Below are 12,757 nucleotides of genomic sequence, written 5' to 3' on the forward strand. Positions count from 1 at the left end.
AAAATCAATCTAAATTCTTGTTTTCTTTCTTTCCGAAAGTTGTCTTCATAATTCCCTTATTCATTGTTTCATTCCACAACAGAGAGTGTTCCCCTACTAATTAAAAATGAATCATAATGGTGACTGCTCCTTGTTGTCCTCTTCCTCTTTCCGTCTTTCAATGGTCCGTTGACAACATTTCTCTAACCATCTGTGTATCTCTATCTCTCTCTCTCTCTCTCTGCCTACTTGCGCATCGTCTCGATGAGCTCCGTTCTTCTGAATCTTCTTCTCCGGTTTTTATGTCTTGTTTTCTTGTTTTGTCTTGTTCTGAAAATATAACACTTACACTTTCTTAAGATGTATTTTTCTGCTTTTCAAAGTCTTCTTCGGAATTTATTTTGTAAATTTGAGAACTGGAGTATTGTTTGGAAAATTTGGAAAATGGGCTTAGAATTACCGCAAGAATCGGCAGTATTTTTTACCAGAATTTCAATCTATTTTCATATTAGATTAATATTATTAGTTTCATATTGCCCTTCAAAATTGGAACTTTTTTACTATATAGTTTTTTTACTATATATTGATTAATAATTGATTTGTATTGGCAAATACTGTTTTACTACTTGATCTTTTACTACGCATCTCTTTTACTACAGGATCTCTTTCCGTAGTAAAAGATCCAATTGTAGTAAAAGATCTAGATGTGGAATTCGTAGTAAAAGAGATTCCGTAGTAAAAGAGATCCTGTAGTAAAAGAGATGCGTAGTAAAAGATCAAGTAGTAAAACAGTATTTGCCATTTGTATTGATAATTCCCCATTTCAGTGTCCCCAAAATGCTTAAAATTTTTTATTGAAAAATCTCAAACATATTAGAGCGTTTTGTTTATATTTTAAAGATTTTTTAACATTTCAAAATGATTATTGCCTAGGCAGGCAGGCATAGCTACTCTAAGTTTTTTTTTTCCAGAAAGTGCACTTTTCATAAACAAACGACGATGATTTTCCATTTCCGCTCTCTTCTAAAAAAGGCAAATATTCAGCACAAAAAGAACACTCCCAAACCTAACCCCATACCTGCCACTCACGCCAGTCCCCTTGTCATTTTCACTTCTTTTCCCTCAACAAAAAAACCTACCGTACTCTTTTCCATCTGTCATCATTCTTTTTTTCGCGCTCTTTCTCTTTCTCTTTTTATAATCAGCATTTTTTTGGGCATTTTTCAATATTTTCCAGCTTATAAATTAAAGTTGCAGCCAAACAAATAAAATAAAATGAAAAGTGGGTCGGAGGGAAAATTGCGTGTTTTGACATGTTCAGCTGAACAACCAGCAAAACAACATTTTATGAACTTGTGATAAATTTGTAATATTAGTTTTGAAAATTTGTGCAGATTATTAAACTGTTGTAAAAATTTTTGAAGCCATGCCAAACAAGGTTCAAAATAATTTGTGGTAAAAAATATTGAAAAATCTCGGCCATCAATTTTTTGTATTTAGCCCCGCATCCAATGTGTTTTTGAAATTCGTGTAAAATCTAAATTTTTTGATTTTTTTCTATGAATTTAAATACATTACAATTTAATCGAAAAAATGGTGGGGACTTGTGACGCCTTGATGGCTTACGTATGCCACGTTGTAGGCAGGCAGGTAGGCATACTTGTGCCTATATGGAGCCTGAGGAGGTGCTGAGCGTTACGGAGTGTGTGGTTTCAAATTGCTTCCCATCACGCTAGTTCGAGTATGAACTTTTCCACGTTTCATCACCCTTTCAACCTCATTCATTTCCAATTCCTCTTTGTGACTGTTCGTTCTCCAGCTCTATCTCACTCTTCTTTCCGTTCGTCCACACGGGCGGTCATTCCCTTATCATTCTAGTCCTCTCGTAGTTTGTTATCACTTTGTTAGCAGAAACAATCAGATGCAAGAAAAAGTGTGAGGTGTGTTTTGTTCGAGGTTAAATCACAATTCTTTTTTATAGATATTTAGTGGAATTTCAAATAGTTGTGTAGAGACCCAAACTTGATGAGCTTGAAACTTCAATTTTCTTTAAAAAAAGTGATACGAAACATATGATTTTTTGACTGTTTTTGCTGAATAACCTTGGAAGCTGGTGCTAGATTTAGTGATAAGAATTCGTAATCCGGTAATCTTGTCAAGGTTGAACAAATTTAAAAGAGAACATGGCCGAATGTTTTCTGAATAACACCTCTGGAGAAGTTTTGAAAAATATTAAAGTTTACACAAAAAAAACTAATTAGTCAGTTTTCACCTATCATTATTTTGGCAGTCGTCAGCTTTTTTCTAAAATATTAAAGTTTTAATCATTTCTTAATTATTTGTATTTGAAGATTTTAGAGCTTCGAACTAGCTCTGAGTTTGAAAATTGACCAAAAATGTGTTTTTTGTTTTTAAATTGTAACGTAAAACTACCAACTTCAAATTTCCAGATGCACCATTTTGTGTGCAAACGGGCGGTATTCTCCTTTGAACGTCAACACCATGTGTCAGCAAAATGTGTTGCGGTATACCCGCTCTAAATGACACTGTTCGTGCCGCTGCATTTTTTGTTGAGTTGTTTTGTGAGTAGGGCTACCAGCAGCATTTTCTCAGAAATGTTTTCTTGACCAAATTATATTTACAGTATCTCGAGTGTTCAAAAGGTCCTATCTATGCACTTTAAAAGTGGAATTGACATAACATTTATTTTCTTCGCCAAATTAACAAATATATCGGCAAATCGGGAATTTGCCGATTTTCGAATTTGTCGACGAAAAAAATTTTTTTCCCCCCATAGTTCATATTGTGTCCTGTCACCTCAAATAACTTCAAAATTCTCGCTTTTTCTCTCACTCTGGTCATTTTTTTGCAACCACCGCTTCACAGCATGCATGTGTTTTTTTCTGTCGATAGTTTATCTTCATCATCTCTACCTGATTACAAACCCGAAATATGGTGTCATTGTTGATTCAAGACCTCATCTTTCCTTTTTCTCATCTCTCTTTCTTTTTTTGTTCAAACTATCCAAATCAAGTCACTTTTTGAATTACGATCTTTCTATATATTTTACCGTATAATCTTTCTATATATTTTACCGTATAATTCAAATTTTGCAATAAACTTTAGAAGTTGCCTATAATTTTTAGGTTTTGTGTTTTTCCATTTTTTGTGAGCTTTTTCAAAACTGTTCAGTACAACTTTTCATCCAATTTTTATTGTTTTATATAAGTTTGTCAAATATCGTTAACTTCTAGAATAATTTTGAAAAACCTCTCATTATTTCAGAACATTGTATTTTTGGGCAAAATTGTGGGCATCCAATGAATGCTTCTACATCTATTTTGAAAAGTAGCAAATTCTATGAAAAAAATTCCTCTAAAAACTTCCGGCAAATTGATGTCTCAATTTGCCAAAAATCAAAATTTCCGGCAACTCGGCAAATTGGCAATTTGCCGATTTTCAGAATTTGTCGACAAAAATATTTGCCGAATGGCTGACATTTACCGTGTTATTCTTATTTAGCTTATTTAAACTACCTTTGAACAGATCATCGTCTAAAAGACTAGCTAAACACAAATTTATTCTCTTTTCTTTCATTTTATTCTTATATTCAGCATGATCTGCATAAAATGCATCTCATGAGTCATAAAGTTGATCCAAACATAATGATACATTTCACACATTCTGTCCCCCTCTACACATTATCACTTTTCTAATGTTATTCTATCTGTTGTTGAGTGTTCCATTTCCATTTCAAATGTTCTTTTTTCCACTCTCTGTGCTCCTCCTCCTCCTCCGATCATCTCTCCCTCTTGTTCTTTCCCGTTTCCACATTGTTTCCTCTCTCCTTATCCCATTTGATAAATGTTTCGTTCGATTCCATTGCCATCATCGCCCCATGATCCTCTCACTTTTCCCGCCTGGTTCAATTTGATTCATAGCCGCTGAGCAACTTCTTCTTCCGCGAAGAAAAGTGCTTTCTCTTTTTTTTTTCTTGGTTTGCAGAAAAAAAACAAAGTCTTGATAAATTCCCTGCAGCTGAACAAGAAAAGTGAAAAGATGTTTCCCGAATGTACTTATGTTCCTGCCACTAAATTTTTCTAGGAATGCACAGAAGGCTGCCTATCGTGGCTACAAATGTAAGGCAGCTGTAACATGCTGTGAAGATAACGTACTTTTTGTTACTACTATGAAACTTCATCCGAACGATCATTATTACTTTAACAATGAAATAATAGGTACATAGTCTTTCAGACAAGTAAGCGCAAACTTTTTGTAGGCTTGTACGTAGGCAGGTCGCTTGGGTAGGCTCACTGCACAGTAGTTCACAACTTTGAAAATCATATACCGTATTTCCTTTCATTTTGCACCCCCCGAGCGTGCAGAATCATCCGAATTGAATTATGATTGTAGGTGATCTGGCGCCCAAGAGTTACAATTTTTTGAGGCTCGATAAAAGTTGAGCTTCATCCCTTGTCCCTTCAATTTCTACCTCATTAATTGAACTATTTGGCAACATTTTCCCTTATCATTGTCACCCCCTTGCATGTAAAACCTTTTTAATTATCTCTTCTATTTTTCTGCATACCTATTTCTCTTCCCTTTTTCCGGAGACGGATCACAATATTCTCTTATCATTTGTTGGTTTAATTGCATTTTGTTACCCCCTCCTGCTTCTACCCCACCCACCCCAATAATCAAGATTTTGCCACGTCATTGATCTGGAAACTTTTTTCGCGGATTTCGTAACGAGCGAAAAAAAATTTGAATCATGTTTCGAAAAGATGGGTGCAAATGTTTTTGCAAATAAATAGATTTCCAATTTTCGGATTTGAAAATATTCCTATTAGTGGTATCCTTATGCCTGCCTACCTACCGCATAATGTCTCCATTTTGGCGGGAGCTCATACGTCGTGTTTATGTAGTGTTTCAGCATTGAAGATTTGATTTTTTGTTTCATTTCAATTGTTGAATTTTCATATCTAATATTTGGTTTTCAAATCTGTTTCAAAACTAAATTTCTTCGCCTACGGGAGCTTTGCACACATAAGTCACTATGTCAACTACTTGTTTCATTTTCTCCTACTCATTTGCTCACTTGTTCTTTTCGAATAACATTGCTTTTCCTTAAATTTTAGTTTCTCTCACATTTTTGACTTATAGTTAGTAAATCCGTATTTCTTTGAATATTTTCAATACTTATTGTTTATCCTTTAAACTTTCTTAAATTTCAAAATTTCAGAAATAACGAACCAACACTGCCAACGAGCTCTTCGAATCGTCGCGCGTTCTTGAAACATCGAAGACGCCACCGAACGATCGGAGAGATTCGATAAAAACGAAGAAAACGAAGAAGAAAAATAAGGAAAAGGAGCATTAGAAAATGCCGCTTTTTGGGCTCAGATTTACTCATTTTGGTGAGTTTTTAAGAATTGTTTGAAAGGTTGAAAAAAAAAATTAAATTGAACTTCATATTTCTTAGAATTGAACGGTATGTTAATTATTTTAATTAATATTAATTATATACAATTTTTCGAATAAATATAAATCAAAATCAAACATTTAAAAGTTTAGATTTTTTACAAAAAAATACCTTAAAAAATAATTATTCCAATGAGATTATCTGAAAAATACTAGAAGAAAAACACTATAAAATCTAATAAAATAACTAGGCATAAAAAATAACGATGTGCGAAAAAATTCTCCAATGTTTGTCTAACTGCGTTCATTCCAAATAGTGCAAGCTTGGAACTGAAAAATTTCGATTTTCTAATGGATTTTCGCTTGCTTCACCAATTTTCATTCTTAAAACTTATACTTTAACTTTTGAATCAAAATTGTCGGCTGACAAAATATGGATCCTACAAATAAAAAAATTTTGGAAAAATGTACATACTTTGGATAACTGCAAAAGAGGTTTTTGTTTTCAAAAAACAAACAACAAGAGCATCAAAAACCTGCAATTTTATGTCATTTCCGAATCGATTCCGCATGCTCTCCGAATTCGTTAATCTCAGATTTCATTAGATTTTCCATTTCCCCTTATTTTTTCATCAACAGTTTCCTACCCCCCAAAAATCATTTTAAAAAAGTTCACCCACTCCCTTTCACTATAATTACCCAAAATTTTCGGCAAAATAAAAAGGAGAGTCGGAAGACAATTATAGAAATTATTTTGTTTGGGATGACTCAAGAAAATATATTGAATAAAGTAAATAAATATTGAAAATGTGAGTGTATGTGTGGGGGAGCCGTTAAGTGATGTGAAGAAAAGAGCAGCAACAAAGAGTACTGTAAACTTTTTTCGCTGGCACATTGTTGAAATCATGCTGACAGAAATTGTAAAAAAAACCCAATCAGTCGAAAATTGAAAAAAAATCAAGAGATGTCCAAGCTTTATTTAGAAGGGTCGCTCGTCGTTTTTATGGTAGTTGAGCTTGTTTATGGGAATATTAAAGGTTGTGTAGTCAAATTTTTTATTTTAATTTTTTTTTATATCAGACTCGAAATTGTCTGAAAACACCGGATTTCATAATAATGGACAGGTTTGGTAAAATTGAAAAAAAAAACAATTTTTAATCAAATCTTGTCGTTCATCGACTTTAAAGAACGTAAATCGACATTAACAAGTCGGTCAAATTTTAAATTTTAAATAATTTTAGGCCATTGTTTGAGAGGCCATAATTTTTTTTGAGAAGCTCTCAAGAAGTTTCATTAAGAAATTTGGTGTTTACAGACAATTTCGAGTCTAATAAAACAATAAAAACATTCGGCTACACCACCTTTAAAATGATTTGTTTGGAAGCTGATTTTTTCTATATTAGGCTCAAAAGAAATTCTAAAATGACGATAAGACTAGCCAATTTTATTATAAAAATTTGTCAGATTGCAGAAAGTAAATCACATATGAAATTATGCTCAGTACCGTCCTAGAATTTTTGAAGTTTAATTTAGAATTAACTATAGAAAAATACATTAGTTCTTCAAATCTTGTCAGTAAAAACCTCTAAAAAATAGTTTTAGTATTATAGAAACCTGAACTTTTGATAAAGTTTCTCCCAGAACGTTTTGTTTTTCTATGTAACGCATTCCCTATGTTTGACTTTCTCGATTTATTCTTCAAAATGTTTTTTTTTCTATTCCCTCTCTCAATATTTTTTGAATGCACAAAACTGTCAAAAAGTGCAATTCGCCTTTTCGGATTATGCTATCTTATTTTTAAAACCCCTTTTACCTTGTCCCATTTTTTTTTCAAAAAATGAAACAGGAAAAAAGAAATGAATTGCTAGAGTAGTGAAAACTCATTATCAAAAAGATTTATAGGCAGATGCAATGATGGGTTTATTGCCTGACAATACGTTACCAAATTGTCTTTCCCCCGAGATGGAATCTTATAAAGAGACCTCAAAATACAGTGAATAATTTGATTTCAAGGAAATTATTATTTCGAGAACACCTATTTCTCTATAAAATTTAGAAACCCTGGGTCTTAAAAATGGTAGCCTTGAAATTAGTTTTTTCTGTCGAATTGAAAACCCTAATTTTTTTAAAAACATTTCCTTCTTTCCAAAACTTTTTTATCTTGGAAAATCTGAAAAAAAGTGCCGTCCGTGAAGAAATTATTTAAAACTGCTTGCTGAAATGTCCGAATATTAAAATTCTTTAAAAAATTGTTTTAAGGTTTTAAAATATACAGCCAAAAAGTGGTGAAAAGTCAATTTTTGTTTGTTTGTACTTGAAAATTCTCGAGAATCCAACCTGCTTCTCGAAATATTTTCAGAAAATTTGGAAATTTACCAAATTCGTCTCATAAAACCATAGGGGACTTCCCAGTTCAGGTATTTTGGACAGCTTCTAGCAACAACTTGGAAAAATATTATCTTTAAATAAATTGTCAATTAGCTGGCTGGAAGTTTCTTGGTAATTTTTTCATTCACTTATTGTTGTAAGAAAAATGCACAAAAAGTTTCCAAACTTTGGCAAAAAATTGTTTGCAAGGGCCAATAGCTGAGACTTCTAATCCAATCACAAGCAGTGACCTCTAATTTATACAAACTTTATGATCATCATTCGATTCCTCATTTCAAGTACTGTGTCCCAATATGTCCTCCTCTTCAGTCCTCTCCTCCTTCTCCTCAATTCCTTGTGTATAATAATCTGTGCCCCTGTTTCTATTGCTGCGTCTCACTTCTCGAATCATTTCCAAATCGGCAACACATAGTACTCTCTCCCCTTCTTATTCGACTAGTTGCTGTGCGAGTGTCTGTGTGCTGGCTGGCTGCTGCTGCCCTCTCTATACCTCTTTCCCTCCTCCATTATTTATATTTGTTGCATTCTGTTTTGTGGGAGGTCTTTCTGTTTCCAGAGACCACCTATAAACACAACAAAACAATACACGTCTTCCGACCCACTAACTTTTTTATATTACTAGGTCTAATATAGGTCATGTCGAGCTCTCCTCCGGCTAGACCTTGCTGCGTCTGCTTCAGGTTTAGACCACGTAAGTTTGAGATATTGTGAAAATCTAGAAATCCAGAAAATCTCAAAAACATTCTAAAAAATAGGTTGCACATTAAAAATATCAAAATAGTTTCAAATGTTTCAAAAATAAGCATTTTTATATAAATCCATTTCTGATTTTTCAATTTTGGAAACTATCTGAAAATTTCTGAGTAAAAAACAATTCACAAGAATTTTAGAAACATTTTGTAGCTGAATTTTTTTTTGAGAAAAGTAAAACTTAACCAGATACACTGCTTAAATCTTGACTCTCCACATTTTACCATTTAAAATAATAATTATTGTTGTAACATCCATCGGTCGGCTCACTCCTTAAGCCCACACAATCAGTGACAATATTTGCTCCAAACATAGAGAACCCTAATTGAGCCTGACCAATGCGGGCACACTTTAGAAGAGACGGTCAAGGGGGACTTTTTGTGGCATAAAAAGTGGGAAGCAAAGAAGAATGGGCAATTGTAAATATTCAAAATCTATTTTGAAAATTTTCAGATGAGGACGAGAAGGCACAGAAAAACACATTCACCAGATGGATCAACTTTCATCTTGAAGAGGTTCGTGGTTATTAACTTTTGAAAATTAAATTAAGAAAGATATTGAAATTGAAGATCAAATAATTCGAGACCTACCTTATGCCTGCCTACCCCATCTTTTTTGGACGTCTTAGTCTGTAACCTGAAAATTGAATCTGGATAATATTGGTCAAAAATAATCAATTTTCGATATAAAAATTTATGTACCAAATACGCACTTTCCAGTAGGCACGAGGCAGGTGTAAATTGCTTCAAAAGTGAAGGATTTTCAAGGAGAAAATTGCTTTCCAAATATCATAATAAATCTTTTCAAAACATTTTGGAATATTTCAATTTACAACCAAAAAGTAGCCATAATTCATAATTTTGGAAGACCGCCAAAATGTTTCTACTGCATAGTTTCATACTTCAATTGCGTTTCAATTGTTTATAATGCTCGAATTTACTCAAAGTTTTAAGAATTTCCAACGTTTTCCAAAACTTACATTAGACTGGAAATTCTAAAAAACCGTTCAACTCTTTTAGTGTTTCAATTTGACATTTGACCATGTCGGACACTTATACAATGTTGAATCTAAAAAAAATGGCACTTTTTTTGCACAAAATTAACATAATTATAGATAAAAGTTTAATATTACACTTTAAAATTTTCCAAAAATTTCAGCACAGTTCATCCGGTCGAATTGAGGATCTTTTCGAAGACATCCGAGATGGTGTTCTCCTATGCCATCTCATCGAAGTGCTCACCGGAGAGGCCCTTGTAAGTTACAAAAACATTAATGTTACGTGTCTCTTTTTCCGTACACATTTCATTTATTTGTCTTCCTATCATCAAAACCACTGCAAAAAGCTGCCTCACCCCCTCCTGCCCCGCCGCAATTTTTTTATTGATAAAACGGCTTTAGAACATAGGAAGAAAAACTCAAACTAGGTGAAACTTTGTGTTTGAAGTACCACATGAAAAAACATGATATGATAGTATCCATGAGAGCTCGGCAAACACGTCAAAGGTAGCCCTTACTTAGAAAATGATTCTTTTGAGAATTTACAATTAGTGACATAGACACACACACTGTCATGTTTATTTTGGATCCGATCGGCATTGAAATAGTGTGGAATATTAGGAGACGACAGACAAAACGGCGGTCAGCCTTTCTTCGGAATGATGATGAGGGAAGTTGAAGGGTGGGAGATTAGGAGGAAATAGTTATCTTTGTGGCTCATCTTGATTCATCTTGATTCACATTCTACCTAGTTACCAATGTCAAGAAATTAGGCAGTGAACACTTATTCGGGGCACGTGGAACATGAAAATACCTGAACTTTGCAAAATGAAGAATTTCTGGAAATCGGTTACTGTAGAAAACACGGTTACTGCCAAAATTTCCAAGTTACTCACCAAGAAGCTTGCGGCAGTTCTACAAATGTGCCACATATAGTTAAATATTTAGATCATCTGAAAATAAAATGCGTTTTAGTTTAAAGGTGTGATCATATGTTAAAACCTTGAAATTGCCTATCTCCAATTTTTTTCGATAACTTGCCTGACTTTTTTCATGCACTTCACTTGAGCATTTTTCACATTTTTTAAACATAAAAATTTCCTTCAGACCAATCAATTCGTTTTCTATTTTTTTTGGCACTAATTTTAAATTAAAAATATTGGTCAAGTATTTTGTAGAATGTTTTGAAATTTTATTTTGAAAATTTTATTAACAAGAGCTCTACAGTGCCATTGCAATGTGATTTTCAAAGTTCCCGCAATTTAGAAAATTTTTAAAGTAACGTTTTTAATGATATTTTGTTATTCTGACATCATACAACCTTCATATTTTTGTGAAGAAACATTTGCATTCGCATACCCACTAGTTTACTATTAGAGCTCACTCTACCGGAACAGTTTAAAGTATATTGGGATTATTGTAGAATTACAATAAATAAGTTTTCATTTTCTGAGAAAATATAAGTTATAAGCAATATAAGCTAAAAAAGCTATTGGTAAAAAATTGGATGAAATTATTTACAAAATTTTAAATATAATGCTCAACGATTCGGAGATCTGGAATTAATTTTAACCATTCCAATCCAATTTTTTAAGGCTCCAATTCACAAATTAAATTACTGGGAATCAACAAATGTTAAAATTGCTATAAAATTTAAATTCTCTAAAATAAAATAATTTATATTATTCCAGGCGGTTCACAAAGGACGAGTATCGAAACGAGTTCATCACATTGCAAACTTGACAACCGCGTTGACAGTGCTGCGTCGACGCGGTCTCGAGCTGATAAACAATAATGCGGCTGATATTGCCGACGGAAATCCACGTATCGTACTCGGACTCATTTGGCAGATTATTCTTCATTTCCAGGTACTTTTTGAATTTATAGGGGAAAGTTTGGATAAAAGAGTAGATGAAAGGAGTCGACCCGACAAAAGCAAACCAGGGGGCTTTATCTCGCCTTACACAAATCACTCGGGCGCCCACCCCTTCAAGGACGTGACGATGATTTATTAGACACCTTTGATGGGAACTGACTGTGTTTGTAGTTGTTATATACATAGGCGCAAAAAAGGAAAACTGTTATTTGAACGATCACACTTCGATGCATTGGAAGTGGGAAAAAGGGTCATTTGTTATGTCTAATGATTCAGAAATAGATAGATTTGAAACGGATATTTGATTAAAAAGAAGGATGAAGGAATTGCATTTTTCCATATTGGGAAGAATTTTTTGAACAGCATGGGGAAAAATGTTTGGAAAATACATATATACATCACAGTTTAAAAATTGTTGAGCAACATCCCAAAAAGAAATGGTCTAGAATTTTAATTTATTATAGAACCTGCAAACTCTGGTAGCTTCAACTTGGATTTTTCAACAAATACATATAAAATCTTGCCAAGTTTTATAGCTCTATTTTGACCAGCTTCTAGGATTCTTCACCTTATCCATTATTATTTTACCCACCAAAAATAACTAAAATTCCAGATTGAAACAAACATGATCTTGCTCCGTGAATGGGGATGGGCTGCAACTGGAACGGAAGAGCCAACATCATCAGCTCAACCAGAAGTTGTTGTCACTGCTCCATCACCAACACCATCATCGAAAAAGAGCCACTCGAAAGTATCATCACTGTCCGGTAGTAAGACGTCACTTGCCTCAGGGGAAAAGGCACCGTCGTCTCCACTCAGACAGAGAATCGCTTCATTTTTGACTCCAACCAAGAAGGCTCCGAAGCTCACAGCTCAACCCGTCAAACAGTCCGTTGAACAGGTCTTCCTTCGATGGATTAATGCAGAAATTGGGGATCTCGTTGGCGGACGACGTGTCGAGAATATGGATAAACAATGGAGAGATGGAATTCTATTCTGTGCTCTTGTATCTCGATGGCGTCCAGATGTCATCAGCATGCGTGAAGTGACAAATGCCAATCCACGAGATAATCTCGAGTTGGCATTCAATTTGGCTCATCAGCATCTTGGTGTCAGACGGCTTTTGGCTGTTGAAGATATGATGATCGAAAAACCGGACAAAAGATCAGTTATTACTTATGTGTCACAGTTTGTTCGAATGTTCGGAGAAAGATCACCAATGCAAGGAAGAGAGCAACATGAAATCTTCTTGGCTTGGCTTGAGGCTACCTATCTTCTATGCACAAGACATGAGCTCAATTCGCAGGTAACTTAATTTTTATGTTTTTGCAATTTATTTTCCAAGG

General features: G+C 33.9%; 1 protein-coding gene and 2 non-coding genes across 4 annotated transcripts in view; 1 reads left to right on the forward strand and 2 right to left on the reverse strand.

Moving 5' to 3' along the window:
• Positions 1 to 5,362: 5,362 nt before the first annotated feature.
• The window catches only part of anc-1, a gene marked incomplete at both ends in the record, with an annotated part of 41,060 nt that continues 33,665 nt past the window's right edge, over positions 5,363 to 12,757 (forward strand). Inside the window, 5 exons of one of the 2 annotated variants that reach the window (NM_001356817.3) lie at positions 5,363 to 5,396; positions 8,992 to 9,053; positions 9,697 to 9,792; positions 11,227 to 11,403; positions 12,025 to 12,717. In NM_001356817.3, coding sequence (NP_001343707.1) covers positions 5,363 to 5,396; positions 8,992 to 9,053; positions 9,697 to 9,792; positions 11,227 to 11,403; positions 12,025 to 12,717 — 1,062 coding nt within the window. Of the gene's footprint in view, positions 5,397 to 8,424; positions 8,480 to 8,991; positions 9,054 to 9,696; positions 9,793 to 11,226; positions 11,404 to 12,024; positions 12,718 to 12,757 lie in introns of those variants that run through there. The other variant, NM_058952.5, reaches the window with a different exon arrangement.
• On the reverse strand, positions 9,640 to 9,789 carry ZK973.19. Its single transcript, NR_050055.1, has one exon. It is a non-coding gene; the product is annotated as an Unclassified non-coding RNA ZK973.19 (non-coding RNA).
• Positions 11,423 to 11,550, reverse strand: ZK973.24. The gene has a single exon (NR_050056.1). It is a non-coding gene; the product is annotated as an Unclassified non-coding RNA ZK973.24 (non-coding RNA).

Source organism: Caenorhabditis elegans, chromosome I (assembly GCF_000002985.6).
Source record: "Caenorhabditis elegans chromosome I".
In the NCBI taxonomy this organism is placed as follows: Eukaryota; Metazoa; Nematoda; class Chromadorea; order Rhabditida; family Rhabditidae; genus Caenorhabditis; species Caenorhabditis elegans.